Source organism: Loxodonta africana, chromosome 17 (genome assembly GCF_030014295.1).
Source record: "Loxodonta africana isolate mLoxAfr1 chromosome 17, mLoxAfr1.hap2, whole genome shotgun sequence".
NCBI lineage: Eukaryota > Metazoa > Chordata > Mammalia > Proboscidea > Elephantidae > Loxodonta > Loxodonta africana.
In genome coordinates this window covers 4,363,295-4,381,937 of record NC_087358.1, presented here as the reverse complement: position 1 = coordinate 4,381,937, position 18,643 = coordinate 4,363,295, and the positions used below count along the sequence as shown (strand labels likewise).

Here is an 18,643-nt window from a genome sequence, read left to right as displayed (position 1 = left end):
CCCTGGGAGATGATTGCAGAAGCAGGAATACATAGAATACAGTCCTGTGAGCGCGGTCCCTGGGAGATGATTGCAGAAGCAGGAATACATAGAATACGGTCCTGTGAGCGCGGTCCCTGGGAGATGATTGCAGAAGCAGGAATACATAGAATACAGTCCTGTGCGCGCGGTCCCTGGGAGATGATTGCAGAAGCAGGAATACATAGAATACGGTCCTGTGAGCGCGGTCCCTGGGAGATGATTGCAGAAGCAGTGTTTTCTGATGCAGTCCTAGAATGCAGGGATCGTGAAGCTCAAGTGTGACTTGTTCACCTTGGTGATAGCATGAGGTTAGTTTGAGGTTATTACAGTACTTAAAATCTGTGCCTGAAATTTTGTGTTTTGTGTGCTTGGAAAGAAAGAGCTGCTGTCTATTCTTTTGGCTTTTGAACTGCTCTGTAGATGGAGTTCCTCAGCGTTAATTGACTGCTTCATTTTCCCTTGCTTGTAGAACTTCAGCAACACCAAAAATTACCTGCCTCCTGAAATGAAGTCGTTTTTTACTCCTGGAAAAGTACGTCTTGAAAAGCACTTTCATTGTTATTGTGTTGCAGTTTGTTTTAGTCAGCGGCCCTGTTGGCGTCATTACGCTGTTTTGGATTTCTCCAAAAATGTGTATATCTCAAAGCAGAAGAAAATAATCATCATATATTTCATTGTCTAGCACAAAAATAATTTTGTTTATTGCATGTAAGCTAGGTGGAAGCTGATACACACAAACTTATTTTTTCGCTTTGTAGTACAGCTCAGCAGATTTTGACTCATAGGTTTCTTAATTGTAATATCGAGATCGAAACCCTAAGATGAAAAGGTCTCTTCTGAAGCCCCCCGTAGCCAGAGTCTGCCCCCTCCCACGGCTGGCCGTCGGCGCTCTCCGTGTGAGCCCCCACGTGACCAGGAAACGGAGCTGTGATGCTGTCAGTGTTGTTCTCAGCTGATTCAAGCGAAACTTCTTTTGCTTAAGGATAGACACGTTTTTCATGATTTGTACGTAAATACTCTGACAGAGATGTTATTTATGTTATGACATGTAAATTTAGTTTTAATTAATCAGAGACATGCATTTCTGATTTCAGCCTAAGACAACCAATGTTCTCGGAGCTGTTAACAAGCCACTTTCCTCAGCAGGCAAGCAATCACAGACCAAATCGTCACGAATGGAGACTGTGAGCAATGCAAGCAGCAGCTCAAATCCAAGCTCTCCTGGCAGAATAAAAGGGAGGTGCGTGCATAAAAAATAGCACACTTTACATTTAAGGATCCCAACAAGGCAAAGAGATCTAAAATAATATAATTTAAAGCATTTAATGTCCATGAATGGAAATCATTGGGTATCGTAACATTCACATTGAATGTTGGTAGCCGTTTACAAGTTCATGTGTTGCCTTATGCTTGTTTTAGGTAGATGCTCAGTCTTAGCTTTTCGTGTTCTACATTTTGTTGGGCAGCCTGTGTTGGTAGGCGTGAACTAGCCTGCAACCTAAGTGTCCATCGATTGTAACACCCTTACCTCAGGGTACACCCTGTAGCGGAACACAGAATCATAATTTATGGCCGGGTATGGAAGACTTTCCTGATTCATTAAAAACCGAGTGAAAAAGGCAAACTACAGGCAGTGTTATGGTATCTTCTCCAAGTTTTTACAGATTTGTATTTCTATTTGTTAGTGTGTGTGTAGAAAGGTTTTGAATTAATACACAATATCGTAACCATGTTTATGGTAATCTAGTGTAAGAGGAAGATAATTTTATACTCTTTGGTGTAGTTTGAATTTCTTTTTACCATGTACATGTATAAACTTGTTTGTTAAAAAAAAGTAGCTTTTAAAACGAACTTTCATATTATGCTCTCACTACTTTTAGCACAAGTGCTTAGCATACTGCATACTGTTTGTTAGCCACAGAGCATTCTAGAGGGCTGAACTGCCACTGCTTGCTGATTTTACTAAGTTATTCTGGAAGACCATGCTGTCATTGGCAGTGTTCATAACCAGTCAGTAAAGAAAGCAAGAGATACTCCAAAATGGATTATCAGTTTCCTCGTCATGAATAGATTGTTCAAGGATGTAGAGTACATTAGAAATAGAAGAGGCAACTACACCTGTCACTGTCATTTGTTTTAGATCCTGCTGGATTAACGCCCAGTATTAGCGGCTAATGCCCAGGTGGTCCTTCAGCTGTGCTTGTCAGTGGATGGCCTCATACCTAACATGGCCAAAAACGTTTCCGTCAGTTTGTTTCCTGTGTTATTGGTTTTTCTCCTTGAGTTCCCAGTTATAACTAAAGGGGACCTAATTCACCCCATCATCTAGGTTGAGAGGCTCACAGTTGCCTTTGGCTCTTCCCCTTGTCTGTGTGTTCAGCTGCTGAGTTTCCACAGTTTTTTTTCTTTATGTTGTTTTGTCCTTCCCTGCTGTCATCATTTAGTGTGTTCTTGTTCTTTAATTATTGTAGTGTTTGTTGCTTTTCTCTTCCTTACTCTCCTCACTGTGTCACTGCTAGATCATCTTCTTAGAATGCCACAGTTTTTGGGTTACTCCATTGCTCAGAAATCTTTATTGTCTTCCCTTGTCTACAGAATGGAGCCGTAACCTCAAGCTCTTGCTTTCAAGACAATTACAGTGTTCCTCTGGGCTCATCTCCCATTTTTTCTCAGAACAGTGCCTCCTGGTCAGTCGTTGATAGGTTCCCTGCTGTACTTTTCACTATACATTTTTATACACTTTTTTAAAAACTTCCTTTTAGCCTCTGACCAATCTCTTTTGTCACTTTTTTGTCCAAATTTCATCTGTTCATTACGACTGTTTCCAAGGGAATGAGCCAGGTTTGTTTGAGAGACCAGTTTGGTTGGAGAGTGGGGAAAGGGGAAAATTAGGTTGGTTTTTTCCTAATTTTTAAATTAGTAAGAGACTAGGCTGAGAGAGAGCCAGGTTATGTCTGGGCTTTGTGGGCCAAGGCAAGGAGTTGGAATTTGATGTTAAGTGTGTGCAACTGGGAGAATGATCTACTTGATGCTTTCAAAAGATTGCCCTGATGATTTATGGAGACTGGACTATAACAGAGCTAGAACTGAGGTAGAAAAACAGTTAAGAAGCAGATAAAACAATCTAGGGTATGAATGAAGATGGCTTGAACTATGAAGATCTTAAACAGTTAAATTTGGAGTTTGAAGATCCACTGATCTTGCCTCTGGATGCAGTGAGAACAGTTTAGGGAAAGGAAGAATTTAAGGCCGCATCCTGCCTGTTTGCCGGAATAATTAGACAGATGGTGGTGCCGTTTACTGTTTTGAGGGAAGTGGAGAAGAGAGGAATTTAAAATAGCCAGTTTGCCCATGTTAAAATTGAGGTGCCTACTAGAAATTCAAGTAAAGTGTTGAGTAGGCAACTGGGTTTGTGAGGCTAGGACTCATGGCAGCTTCGGGGCCAAAGATCAGGATTTAGGGTTCAACAATATATACTTTTTTTTTTAAATAATATTTTGTTGTGTTTTTGGTGAAGGTTTACACAACAGTTTAGGTTCCCATTCAACAATTCCTACACAAGTTGTTCAGTGACATTGGTTACTTCACAATGCGTGAACATTTTCATTATTTCCGTTCTGGTAGTTCTGTTGCCATTAATCTAGCTTTCCTGCCCCATTACCTTCTCATCTTTGTTTTAAAGTAATTATTCACCATTTGGTCTCATATTGGTGATTTTTAAAAGGAACACATTACTTATGGGTGATATTCATTATTTTTGGAACCAGCTTGTTATTTAGCTACAAGGTGACCTCTGGCTAGTTTCAGTTCAAGGTCTGAAGAGGGGGTCCTTTAGTTTCAACCAGTCCAGTAGGTCTGGCTTTTTTTTTTTTTTTGGAATTTGAGGTTTTATTCCACATTTTTCTCCCATTCTATTAGGGATCCATCTGTTGTGGCCCTGATCTGAATGGTCCATAGTGGTAGCTGGGCACCATCTAGTTCTTCTGGTCTCGGGGTAGATGAGGCCATGGTTCGTGTAGACTGTCTGGCAGACTAGTTTCTTCATATATAGATGATTTTTAAAATCGGATAAGATGAGATCACCGAGGACAGAGGACTGAGCCTTTCTGAGAGCATGTATGTTCATTCATTGAACATATATTTATTGAGCGGCTACTCTATGTAAGCCACTGATCCAAGTGCTTACTACACAGTGGTGAGCAGAACTGACCAAAGACCCATGCTTACATGCTAGCAGGGGAAATTCGTCAGTAAATAATAAACATAATAGCTATGTGTGTTATAGAGCATTACTATGACAGAGAAGAAAAAGTACAGCAGGGGATAGGGAATGGCAGGGGATGGGGCAGGTCACAGAGTTGGCCAGTCCAACTGAATACCAAAAAGTTTTCATTTGCCTTATGTTCCCCTGCCCCCCAAATAGAATTTAGGTTTTAAAAAGACTTAGGAAAAAAAACTAAATTTGTGCTTTTTGGTTTCCCTATTATGTTAAAATAATTCTGCTATTGCTTGTTGATTTTGTATAAAGTACGATAGAATAAAACTGATAGTTTTTTAAAAGAGTGAGAAACTCTTCCCTATAAAGCTACACTAGCGAACAGGGAAAAGATTTTAAGGTTATTTGATTGTAATAACAGTTGCAAATGTCTGTATTAAAAGGCTTGATAGTTCCGAAATGGATCACAGTGAAAATGAAGATTACACAATGTCTTCACCACTGCCGGGGAAAAAAAGCGACAAGAGAGACGACTCTGATCTTGTAAGGGTGAGATATTTGATCGTGTAATAGTTTCAATAATAACAACAACTCTACTCTATAAATAATAATTTTTACACTGAAACCAGTTAATATTACTCTCATATTTGACATATGATTTTTTCTTTTTTTAAGTGGTTTCAATCACAACTTTGAGTATGTAGTTACCCTCTACCATGTTGTTTAAGTATATTGAATCCCTGTATTTCTTGTCATTCTGATAAATAATCTTTACTTTTTATGTCTTTGGAATCAAACATGCTATTTCATACTCAGAAATGAGGTAAATGGAACGAAGGACCTTGAAGATGTCTCCCTTTGGTTTATTTCTTGAGCCTTTAATTACTTAAATAAGCTTCTCGTATGGGTTGAAAATGGCACAGTTTTCATGAAGTCCTTATCCAGCTTTTAAATCTTAGTAACAATGATAACTTGTATTATAGACACAGTTTGTCAATGTCATTTGAAGACAAATTTGGTAAAGTTTTAGTACAGATACAGAACACAGTTATGTATTCCAACACAATCCAATGGCCGTAAAATCAGGCTTATTTTAATGTTTTATTTAAGTCCTAAACATTTCTTATATACCGAATTAGAACCTCTAAATCAGTTTCTTTATCTGTGAAATGTGGATACTTAGCTAGTAAGGTTTATCAGAACAAATGAATTAGCCCAGATGAAATTGTTGCTGCTGCTGTATTATTGTTGTTAAAGTGATAATAATGATTATCCTAACAATATAAGTTAAAGTGTTTGAGTCTACCTAAATAATAGGAGTGGGGGATTATTGGTAAAATTATTACTCCTGCTTTCTCTGAAGTATTACTGCCCTTTTTGTTTTCCACTGGGCCGACTTTAGTCATTCCAAGAGTTTAACTTATTTTCAGTTGTTTTCGAGTTTCACCAGTAATTCAATTAGCCACTTTGTTTCTCATTTCTCTTAGAAAAAATTTAAAGTTCTAGAATTCTTGCTAAATCCTTACTACCTGCACTTCAAATTCGGATTTGTACTGACTGTTTAAAAATTTTATGGAAGCAGAATTAAAAATTGATAGCTTGGCCAGAAAGGAATCCTGTTATTTGTATTTGTAGAAGAAAATCCTTGAATTGGAAAAGATATTTATGTCGTCTCAGTTAATGCAGACATTTCTTCATTGTTGCTCAGGGAGCTGGTCACCAAGTACTTAAAAATGCCATAAATGTACACCTGGTGGTTCCTCTTGTTTGTTGGAAAGGTCAACAAGTCCACTCACACCCAAACCCACATCCCCCCCTTCCCAAGTTGGGAAACATGACTTTATTAATTCTTCTTCACAGTTTGTGGCCCTATAAATTCCATATTTACTCCTACCTTTTGGAGCAATGCAGAACAAAGTCTTACTCTGTCTTTCATGGAGCAGTCTTGAATTTCTGAGCAGTCGAGGATTTATTTGTATAATCCCAGTGGAGGCCTTTTGCTGTTTGTTGTGGCATCCATAGAGTGTAACATTGGGTCCTTTATCAGAAATACAAGTATGTTATTACTAAGGTAGTTTCATCTGAAATGTCCTCAAAGGGGTGAGCATTATGAAACACAAGTTCAGTTTAAACATGATTAGATTAGAGCAAAAGGTAACATCTTACTTGCAAATATCTTTTTTTAACGACGTAAAGAGCGACTGTACATGTGGGCCTGGCCAGATGGAATATACAGGAATCAAATCGACTACATCTGTGGAAAGAGATGATGGAGAACTTCAATATCATCAGTCAGAACAAGGCTAGGCGCTGACTGCAGAACAGACCATCAGTTGCTCATAACAAGTTCAAGTTGAACCTGAAGAATGTTAAAACAAGTCCACGAGAGCCAAAGTTTGACCTTGAGAATATCCCATCTGAATTTAGAGATCATCTCAAGAACAGATTTGGAGGCAGGGCCTAGATGGCAGAATAGCCAAACGCTACCTGCGATCCCTCTTACGACAAAGACTCGAAAAAACAAGTGAAATGATTATATTTATGACAAGCTAGGAGCCCTGAACATCAAAGGCAAAGTTAGAAAATGGACTGAGAGACGGGGAGGGAAAGACAGTTCAGAAGCAGAGAGGAGTTACCAGACCTGATTGCCAGGAGCCCTCAGGCACCATCCCCAGGAGCGACTGTTGTGGGCTGGTGGTAGTATTTGGCTGCAGTTTCCTCAGAGAGAAACAGCCTACTCATACCTCCAGAACCAGAGAAGAACGGCGCTCTTGGCAAAAGCTAAATACTTGCATATGTTTTACTGTGTTCCTTGCCCCTAAGCAGGCTTCAGTGGTTGTCGATTTCCCTGGGCCTGAGATAGGTCCTCTTGCATGCTTAGAGCCATTCTCCCCGCCCTTGGAAAAGGAATAAACTCACAACTGGGGGAAAAGATAATCTGCCAGCTCCACTAACCTGGGGAGCTCAGGACAGAAGCGGCCCCTGTCCAGGCATAAACAGTCCATGGACTTTGAATACCTTTCCTGCCCACATGGGCCTGTGTGGGCCTATTTCAGGAGAATAGAACCTTGCTGGCAGACTGCAACTGTTTTAGCTGTGAGGTGGAGAGGTGGGTGTTTGATGTTTGATACCACTTTGCCTATTAAACAGGGTCCTCATCTATCCATATCAGGGGCCTAAGGACTGGTGGCTCCACTCAGGTCATCCAGCCACCCGCAACAGGGGTCCAAGGATAACTGGTACCTCCCAGTCCTTACAACCAAAAGCACTGGGTGCCCATGGTCCGTCTGCAGAATGCACCCACCTCTGCACCCTAGGGAACAGTGATGCACTTTCCTCACAGACACTCAGGGGACAGTTGTCAGACCCCTGCCTAGTTCAGAATGTGAGCCCCAGCAGCAACCAGGTACCAGTACCTACAACAATCACCCTTGCCCCTCTAAGACTGTAGGACAGAGCATGTGCCACACACTTGATGACCAACTACCAGGACACCTGCGCTGAATCCATACAAGAAAAGTGAATGGACCCCTAGGTTCATATACCTGATAACAGCTCTAGACATCTGATGACAGGACGTTAGAGCTTCAAAGGTGAAAATAATCAAGCTAGCTCACTCAGGCAACCTATTTGGGCATAGCAGAACAAAACAAAGCAAGAAGCTAGGATACAGTAAACAAACATAAAATAAACTAATATAATACTGTATAGATGGCTTGAAGACAACAGTTAATATCAAATCACATAAAGAAGCAGACCATGATCGCTTCAATAAGCTCTCAAAACAAAGAATCCAGGGATCTTCTGGATGAAGGTGCCTTCCTGGAATTACCAGATGCAGAATACAAAAGATTAATATACAGAACTCTTCAAGACATCAGGAAGGAAATGAGGCAATATACAGAACAAGCCAAGAAACACACAAAGCAGTTGAAGAAATTAAAAAGATAATTTAAGAACATAATGAAAAATTTAATAGACTGCAAGAATCCATAGAGGCAGCAATCAGAAATTCAGAAGATTAACAATAAAATTACAGAATTAGACAACTCAATACGAAGTCAGAGGAGCAGAACTGAGCAAGTGGAAGGCAGAATTGGTGAGATTGAAGATAAAGCACTCTGCACCAATACATTTGAAGAAAGATCAGATAAAAGAAGTTTTTAAAAATGAAGTAACCCTAAGAATCATGTGGGACTCTATCAAGAGAGATAACCTACGAGTGATTGGAATACCAGAACAGGGAGGGATAACAGAAAATACAGGGAGAATTTTGAAGATTTGTTGGCAGAAAACTTCCCTGATACCATGAAAGATGAGAAGATATCCAAGATGCTCATCAAACTCCATGTAAGGTAGATCTTAAAGGAATGTCACCAAGACATATTATAATCAAACTTGCCAAAACCAAAGATAAAGAGAGAATTTTAACAGCAGCTAGGGATAAACGAAAAGTCACCTAAAGAGGAGAGTCAATAAGAATAAACTCGGACTACTCAGCAGAAGCCATGCAGGCAAGAAGGCAATGGGACGACTTATATAAAGCATTGAAGGAAAAAAATTGGCAGCCAAGAATCATATATCCAGCAAAACTGTCTCAAATATGAAGGCGAAATTATGACATTTCCAGATAAACGGAAGTTTAGGGAATTTCTAAAAACCAAACAAAAACTACAAGAAATACTAAAGGGAGTTCTTTGGTTAGAAAATCAGTAATACCAGGTATCAACCCAAGCTACACTGGGCAGAGCAATCAGAAGTCAACCCAGATAGGGAAATCACAAAAATAAATCAAGATTAAAAAAAAAAAACCAAACAAACTCAAAACAGGGAAACAGCGATGTCATTATGTAAAACAAGATAACATTAAAACAATAAAAAGGGACTAAGAAATCTAGTCATAGATCTTTCATATGGGGAGGAAGACAAGTTGATATGAAGAAACAAAAGCTAGGTAACCACAAAGGAGACTAACAATCCTACTCATCAAAATAAAATACAAGAAAAAAATAGAGACTCAGCAGAAACAAAATCAACAACAATGAATAAGAGAAAAAGACAATATATAAAGATAACTACTCACAACAAAAAATTAAGTGGGAAAAAAAATGTCAGCACACACAAAAAAGACATCAAAATGACAGCATTAAACTATACCTATCCATAATTACGCTGAATGTAAATGGGCTAAATGCACTAATAAAGAGACAGACTGGCAGAACGGATAAAAAAACACAATCCATGTATATGCTGCCTACAAGAGACACACCTTAGACTTAGAGACACAAACAAACTAAAACTCAAAGGATGGAAGCAAACAACAACCAAAAAAGAGCAGGAGTGGCAATATTAATTTCTGACAAAATAGATTTTAAAGTTAAATCCACCATAAATGATAAGGACACTATATAATGATTAAAGGGACAGTATCCCAGGAGAATATAACCATATTAAATATTTATGCACCCAGTGACAGGGCTGCAAGATACATAAAACAAACTCCAACAGCATTGAGAAGTGAGATAGACAGCTCCACAATTATAGTAGGAGACTTCAACACACCACTTTCGGCAAAGAGCAGAACATCCAGAAAGAAGCTCAGTAAAGACATGGAAGATCTAATTGCCACAGTCAACCAACTTGACCTCATAGACATACACAGAACACTCCACCCAACAGCAACCAAGTATACTTTTTTTTCTAGTGCACATGGAACATTCTCTAGAATAGACCACATATTAGGTCATAAAGCAAGCCTTAGAAGAATCCAAAACGTTGAAATATTACAAAACACCTTCTCTGACCATAAGACCATAAAAGTAGAAATCAATAACAGGAAAAGCAGGGAAAAGAAATCAAACACTTGCAAACTGAACAATACTCTTCTCAGAAACGACTGGATTATAGAAGACATGAAAGGTGGAATAAAGAAATTCATCGAATCTGATGAGAATGAAAACACTTGCTATCAGAACCTTTGGGACACAGCGAAAGCAGTGCTCAGAGGTCAATTTATATCGATAAATGCACACATACAAAAAGAAGGGCCAAAATCAAAGAATTATCCCTACAACTTGAACAAATAGAAAGACAGCAACAAAAGAAACCCTCAGGCACCAGAAGAAAGCAAATAATAATAATTAGAGCAGAATTAAATAAAATAGAGGAGAGAAAAATAATTGAAAGAGTTAACAAGACCAAAAGCTGGTTCTTTGAAAAAATTAACAAAACGAATAAACCGTTGGCCGAACTGACAAAAGAAAAACAGGAGAGGAAGCAAATAACCTGAATAAGAAATGAGTTGGGCAATATCACAACAGACCCAACTGAAACTAAAAGAATCATATCAGATTACAATGAAAAATTATACTCTTAAGATTTTGAAAACCTAGAAGAAATAGATAAATGTCTAGAAACACACTACCTACCTAAACTAACACAATCAGAGGTAGAAAACTAGATAAGTATAAATAAACCCATAACAAAAGAAGAGATTAAAAAGGTAATCAAAAAACTTCCAACAAAAAAAAAGCTGTGGCCCCGACGGCTTCACTGCAGAGTTCTAACACCGTTACTACTAAAGGTATTTCAGAGCATTGAAAAGGACAGAATACTCCCAAAGCCATTCTGTGAAGCCAGCATATCCCTGATACCAAACCCAGGTAAGGACACCACAAAAAGAGAATATTACAGACTTGTATCCCCTGTGAACTTAGATGCAAAAATCCTCAACAAAATTCTAGCCAATAGAAGTCAACCACATATCAAAAAAATAATTCACCGTGACCAAGTGGGATTCATACCAGGTATGCAGGGATGGTAAAAAAAAAAATATATATATATATATATATATATATATCAGAAAAACAGTTAAGGTAATAATCCATCATATAAATAAAACAGAAGACAGGAACCACATAATCTTATCAATTGATGCAGAAAAGGCATTTGACCAAGTTCAACATCCATTCATCGTGAAAACTCTCAGCAACATAGGAATAGAGGGAAATTTTCTGAACATAATAAAGGGCATTTATACAAAGCCAACAGCCAACATCATCCTAAATAGAGAGAGTCTGAAAGCATTCCCCTTGAGATCGGGAACCAGACAAGGATACCCTTTATCACCACTCTTATTCAACATTGTGCTGAAGATCCTAGCCAGAGCAATTAGTCTAGATAAAGAAATAAAGGGCATCCAGATTGGTAAGGAAGACATAAAAGTATCTCTATTTGCAGATGACATGATCTTATACACAGAGAACCCTAAGGAATCTTCAAGAAAACTACCGAAACTAATAGAAGATTTCAGCAAAGTACCTAGATACAAGATAAACATAGTAAAATCAGGTGGATTCCTCTACACCAGCAAAAAGAACATCAAAGAGGAAATCGTCAAATCAATACCGTTTACAGTAGCCCTCAAGAAGGTAAAATATTTAGGAATAAATCTTACCAGAGACGTCAGAGACCTATACAAAGAAAACTACAAGACACTACTGGAAGAAACCAAAAGAGACCTACATAAGTAGAAAAACATACCTTGCTCATGGATAAGATCAGTTAACATTGTAAAAATGTCTGTTCTACCAAAAGCAGTCTATAGATACAATGCAATTCTGATTCAAATTCCAATGACATTTTTTAATGAGATGGAGAAACAAATCACCAACTTCATATGGAAGGGAAAGAGGCCCCAGATAAGTAATACATTACTGAAAAAGAACAAAGTGGGAGTCCTCACTCTACCTGACTTTAGAACCTATTATACCGCCACAGTAGTTAAAACAGCCTGGTACTGGTACAACGGCAGATACATAGACCAGTGGAACAGAACTGAGAACCCAGACGTAATTCCATCCACATATGAGCAGCTGATATTTGGCAAAGTCTCAAAGTCAGTTAAATGGGGAAAAGATGGTCTCTTTAACAAATGGTGCTGGCATAACTGGATATCCATCTGCCAAAAAATGAAACAAGACCCATACTTCATACCATTCACAAAAACTAATGCAAAATGGACCAAAGACCTAAATATAAAATCTAAAATGATAAAGATCATGTAAGAAAAACTGGGACAACGCTAGGAGCCCTAATACATGGCATAAAGAGTGTACAAAATGTTACTAACAATGCAGAAGAGAAACTAGATAACTGGGAGCTCCTAAAAATCAAACATGCTCATCCAAAGACTTCATCAAAAGAGTAAAAAAGATTACCTATAGACTGGGAAAAAGTTTTTAGGTGTGACATTTCAGATCAGCGTCTGATCTCTAATATCTACATGATACCGTAAAAACTCAACTACGAAAAGACAAATAACCCAATTACAAAATGGCCAAAGGATATGAACAGGCACCTCACTGAAGAAGACACTCAGATAGCTAACAGATATATGAGGAAATGCTCAGGATCATTAGCCATTCGAGAAATACAAATCAAAACTGAAATGAGATTCCACCTCACTCCAACAAGGCCGACATTAATCCAGAAAACACAAATTAATAAATGTTGGAGAGGCTGTGGAGAGACTGGAACACTTGTACACCGCTGGTGGGAATGTAAAATGGAGCAACCACGTTGGAAATCGATTTGGCGCTTCCTTGTTGTTGTTAGGTGCCGTCGAGTCAGTTCCGACTCGTAGCGACCCTGTGCACAACAGAAAAAAACACTGCCCGGTCCTGCACCATCCTTACAATCGTTGTTATGCTTGAGCTCGTTGTTGTAGCCACTGTGTCAATCCACCTCGTTGAGGGTCTTCCTCTTTTCCGCTGACCCTGTACTCTGCCAAGCATGATGTCCTTCTCCAGGGACTGATCCCTCCTGACAACATGTCCAAAGTATGTAAGACGCAGTTTCGCCATCCTTGCCACTAAGGAGCATTCTGGTCGCACTTCTTCCAAGACAGATTTGTTCGTTCTTTTGGCAGTCTATGGTATATTCAATATTCTTCGCCAACACCACAATTCAAAAGCGTCAACTCTTCTTCGGTCTTCCTTATTCATTGTCCAGCTTTCACATGCATATGATGTGATTGAAAATACCATGGCTTGGGTCAGGCGCACCTTAGTCTTCAGGGTGACATCTTTGCTCTTCAATACTTTGAAGAGGTCTTTTGCAGCAGATTTGCCCAATGAAATGCAACTTTTGATTTCTTGACTGCTGCTTCCATGGCTGTTGATTGTGGATCCAAATAAAGTGAAATCCTTGACAACTTCAATCTTTTCTCCGTTTATCATGATGTTGCTTATTGGTCCAGTTGTGAGGATTTTTGTTTTCTTTATGTTGAGGTGTAATCTATACTGAAGGCTGTGGTCTTTGATCTTCATTAGTAAGTCCTTCAGGTCCTCTTCACTTTCAGCAAGCAAGGTTGTATCATCTGCATAACGCAGGTTGTTAACGAGTCTTTCTCCAATCCTGATGCCCTGTTCTTCTTCATATGGTCCAGCTTCTTGTATTATTTGTTCAGCATACAGATTGAATAGGTATGGTGAAAGAATACAACCCTGACGCATACCTTTCCTGTCTTTAAACCAATCAGTATCCCCTTGTTCTGTCTGAACAACTGCCTCTTGATGTATGTAAAGTTTCCTCACGAGCACAATTAAGTGTTCTGGAATTCCCATTCTTCGCAATGTTATCCATAGTTTGTTATGATCCACACAGTCGAATGCCTTTGCATAGTCAATAAAACACAGGTAAACATCCTTCTGGTATTGTTTGCTTTCAGCCAGGATCCATCAGACATCAGCAGTGATATCGCTGGTTCCACGTCCTCTTCTGAAACCGGCCTGAATTTCTGGCAGTTCCCCGTCGATACACTGCTGCAGCCATTTTTGAATGATCTTCAGCAAAATTTTGCTTGCGTGTGATATTAATGATATTGTTCTATAATTTCCACTTTCGGTTGGATCACCTTTCTTGGGAATAGGCATAATATGGATCTCTTCCAGTCAGTTGGCCAGGAAGCTGTCTTCCATATTTCCTGGCATAGACGAGTGAGCACCTCCAGCGCTGTTTGTTGAAACATCTCAACTGATATTCCGTCAATTCCTGGAGCCTTGTTTTTCGCCAGTGCCTTCAGAGCAGCTTGGACTTCTTCCTTCAGTACCATCAGTTCCTCATCACATGCCACCTCTTGAAATGGTTGAATATCGACTAATTCTTTTTGGTACACTGACTCTGTGTGCTCCTTCCATCTTCTTTTGATGCTTCCTGCGTCGTTTAATATTTTTCCCATGGAATCCTTCACTATTGCAACTCGAGGCTTGAATTTTTTCTTCAGTTCTTTCAGCTTGAGAAACGCCGAGCGTGTTCTTCCCTTTTGGTTTTCCATCTCCAGTTCTTTGCACATGTCATTATAATACTTTACTTTGTCTTCTCGAGAGGCCCTTTGAAATCTTGTGTTCAGTTCTTTTACTTCATCAATTCTTCCTTTTGCTTTAGCTTCTCGTCGCTCAAGAGCAAGTTTCAGAGTCTCCTCTGACATCCATCTTGTTTTTTTCTTTCTTTCCTGTCTTTTCAGTGACCTCTTGCTTTCTTCATGGATGATGTCCTTGATGTCATTCCACAGCTCGTCTGGTCTTTGATCACTAGTGTTCAGTGTGTCAAATCTGTACTTCAGATGGTCTCTAAATTCAGGTGGGCTATACTCAAGGTCATATTTTGGCTCTCGTGGACTTGCTTTGATTTTCTTCAGTTTCAGCTTGAACTTGCATATGAGCAATTGATGGTCTGTTCCACAGTCGGCCCCTGGCCTTGTTCTGACTGATGATATCGAGCTTTTCCATCATCTCTTTCCACAGATGTAGTCAGTTTGATTTCTGTGTATTCCATCTGGCAAGGTCCATGTGTACAGTCACCATTTATGTTGGTGAAAGAAGGTATTTGCAATGAAGAAGTCGTTGGTCTTGCAAAATTCTATCATTCGATCTCCAGCATTGTTTCTGTCACCAAGGCCATATTTTCCAACTACTGATCCTTCTTTGTTTCCAACTTCCGCATTCCAATCACCAGTAATTATCAGTGCATCTTGATTGCATGTTCGATCAATTTCAGACTGTAGCAGCTGATAAAAATCTTTTATTTCTTTATTTTTGGCCCTAGTGGTTGGTGCATAAATTTGAATAATAGTTGTATTAACTGGTCTTCCTTATAGGCGTATGGATATTATCCTATCACTGACAGCGTTGTACTTCAGGACAGATCTTGAAACGTTCTTTTTGACGATGAATACAATACCATTCCTCTTCGAGTTGTCATTCCCAGCATAGTAGACTATATGATTGTCGGATTCCAAATGGCCAATACCAGTCCATTTCAGCTCACTAATGCCTAGGATATCGATGTTTATGCATTCCATTTCATTTTTGATGATTTCCAATTTTCCTAGATTCATACTTTGTAAATTCTAGGTTCCAGGTATTAATGGATGCTTGCATTTGTTTCTTCTCATTTTGAATCGTGCCACATCAGCAAATAAAGGTCCTGAAAGTTTTACTCCATCCGCATCATTAAGGTCGACTCTACTTTGAGGAGGCAGCTCTTCCCCAGTCATCTTATGAGTGCCTTCCAACCTGGGGGGTCATCGTCTAGCACTATATCAAACAATGTTCCACTGCTATTCATAAGGTTTTCACTGGCTAATGCTTTTCAGAAGTAGACTGCTGTGTCCTTCTTCCTAGTCTGTCTTAGTCTGAAAGCTCAGCTGAAACCTTTCCTCCATGGGTGACCCTGCTGGTATCTGAATACTGGTGGCATACCTTCACAGCAACACACAAGCCCCCACAGTAGGATAAACTGAGATATACGTGGGGGCGGGGGGGCACTTCCTTAAAAAGTAGAAACAGAACTACTATATGATCCAGCAATCCCGCTCATTGTAATATATCCTAGAGAAATAAGAGCCTTTACATGAGCAGATACATGCACACCCATGTTCATTGCAGCACTGTTACCAATAGCAAAATGATGGAAGCAACGAACGTGCCCATCAGCGGATGAATGGATAAATAAATTATGGTATAGTCACACAATGGAATACTACGCATTGATAAAGAACAGTGATGAATCTGTGAAACATTTCATAACATGGGGAAATCTGGAAGGCATTATGCTGAGTAAAATTATTCAGTTGCAAAAGGACAAATATTGTATGAGACCACTATTATAAGAACTTGAGAAATAGTTTAAACAGAGAAGAAAATATTGTTTGATGGTTATGAGAGTGGGGAGGTGGGGAGAGACGGAGAAGGGTTTTCACTAATTAGATAGTAGATACGAGCTATTTTAGGTGAAGGGAAAGACAACACACAATACAGGAGAGGTCAGCACAACTGGGCTAAAACAAAAGTAAAGAAGTTTCCTGAATAAACTGAACGATTTGAAGGCCAGCATAGCAGGGGTGGGGTTTGGGAACCATGGTTTCAGGTGACAATCTAGGTCACTTGGCATAATAAAATCTATTAAGAAAACATTCCGCATCCCACTTTGGAGAGTGGCATCTGGGGCCTTAAATGCTAACAAGCCACCATCTAAGATGCATCAGTTGGTCTTAACGTACCTGAAGCAAAGGAGAATGAAGAACACCAAGGACCCAAGGTAATTATGAGCCCAGGAGACAAAAAGGGCCACATAAAGCAGAGACTACATCAGCCTGAGACCAGAAGAACTAGATGGTGCCCGGCTACAACTGATGACTGCCCTGACAAGGAACACAACAGAGAACTCCTGAGGGAGCAGGAGAGCAATGGGATGCAGACTCCAAATTCTCGTAAAAAGACCCGATTTAATGGTGTGACTGAGACTAGAAGGACCCCAGAGGTCATGGTCCCCAGACCTTCTGTTAGCCCAAGAGAGGAACCATTCCCATAGCCAACTCTTCAGACAGGGATTGGACTGAACTATAGGATAGAAAATGAAACTGGTGAAGAATGAGCTTCTTGGATGAAGTACGCACATGAGGCTATGTGGGCAGCTCCTGTCTGGAGAGGAGATGAGATGGCAGAGGGGGTCAGAGCTGGCTGAATGGACACGAAAAGAGAGATGGAGAGAAGGAGTGTGCTGTCTCATTAGAGGGAGAGCAACTAGGAATATATAGCAAGATGTATATAAATTTTTGTATGAGAGACTGACTTGATTTGTAAACTTTCATTTAAAGCACAATGAAAATTAAAAACAAAAAAGATGAAAAGACCAAAGGAAAAAAAAAAAAGAATAGATTTGATGCTTTGAATCCTAATGACCTAATGTCAAACAAGTTGTGAAATGATACCAGGGACGCTATACATGAAGAAAGCAAGCGGTCATTAAAAAGACGGGAAAGACCAAAGTGGATGTCAGCAGAGACTGAAAGTTGCTGCTGAAGATTGAGTAGCTAAAGCAAATGGAAGAAATGGTGACGTAAAAGAGCTGAACAGAAGATTTCAAAAGGCGACTTGAGAAGACGAAGTATTATAATGAAATTTGCAGAGACCTGGAGACAGATAATCAAAAGGGAAGAACACACTTGGCATATCTCAAGCTGAAAGACGTGAAGGAAAAAGTCAAGCCTCAATTTGTAATATTGAAGGATTCTGTGGGCAAAATATTGAATGATACAGGAAGTATCAAAAGAAGATGGAAGGAATACACAGTCAGTGTGCCAAAAAGAATTGGTTGACATTCAACCATCTTAGGAGGTAGCGTATGACCAGGAACTACTGGTATTGAAGGGAGAAGTCCAGGCTGCTCTGAAGGCAGTGGTGAAAAACAAGGCTTCAGGAATTGACGGAATATCAACTGAGATATTCGCACAAACGAATGTAGCACTGGAAGTGCTCGCTTCGTCTGTGCCAAGAAATTTGGGAGATAGCTACCTGGCCACCTAACCAGACGAGATCAATATTTATGCCCATTCCAAAGACGAATTATCAAACAATATCATTAATATCACATGCAAGTAAAATTTTGCTGAAGATCATTCAAAACTGTTGCAGTAGTATATCAACAAGGAGCTGCCAGAAATTCAGCCTGAATTCAGAAGAGGACGTGGATCAAGGGGAGTCATAGCTGATGTCAGATGGATCTTGGCAGAAAGCAGAGAATACCAGAAAGATGTTTACCTGTATTTTATTGGTTATTCAAAGGCATTCAACTGTGTGAATCATAACAAATTACGGATAACATTGTGAAGAATGGGAATTCCAGAACACTTAATTGTGCTCATGAGGAAACTTAAATCAAGAGGCAGTTGTTAGGACAGAACAAGGGGATACTGATTGGTTTAAAGTCAGGAAAGGTGTGTGTCAGGGTTATATCCTTTCACCACACCTATTCAATCTGTATGCTGAGCAAACAGTCTGAAAAGCTGGACTACATGAAGAAGAATGGGGCATCAGGATTGGAGGAAGACTCATTAACAACCTG

At 39.5% G+C, this 18,643-nt stretch overlaps 1 protein-coding gene across 9 annotated transcripts in view; it reads left to right on the top strand.

Moving 5' to 3' along the window:
- PDS5B (PDS5 cohesin associated factor B) overlaps positions 1-18,643 on the top strand; it is a 205,264-nt gene that overhangs the window by 171,896 nt on the left and 14,725 nt on the right. For 7 of the 9 annotated variants that reach the window (XM_064269928.1, XM_064269922.1, XM_064269925.1 and 4 more), the window contains 3 exons: positions 491-553; positions 1,116-1,261; positions 4,681-4,786. In XM_064269928.1, coding sequence (XP_064125998.1) covers positions 491-553; positions 1,116-1,261; positions 4,681-4,786 — 315 coding nt within the window. The remainder of the gene's footprint in view (positions 1-490; positions 554-1,115; positions 1,262-4,680; positions 4,787-18,643) is intronic. The other 2 variants (XM_064269923.1, XM_064269924.1) reach the window with 1 other exon arrangement.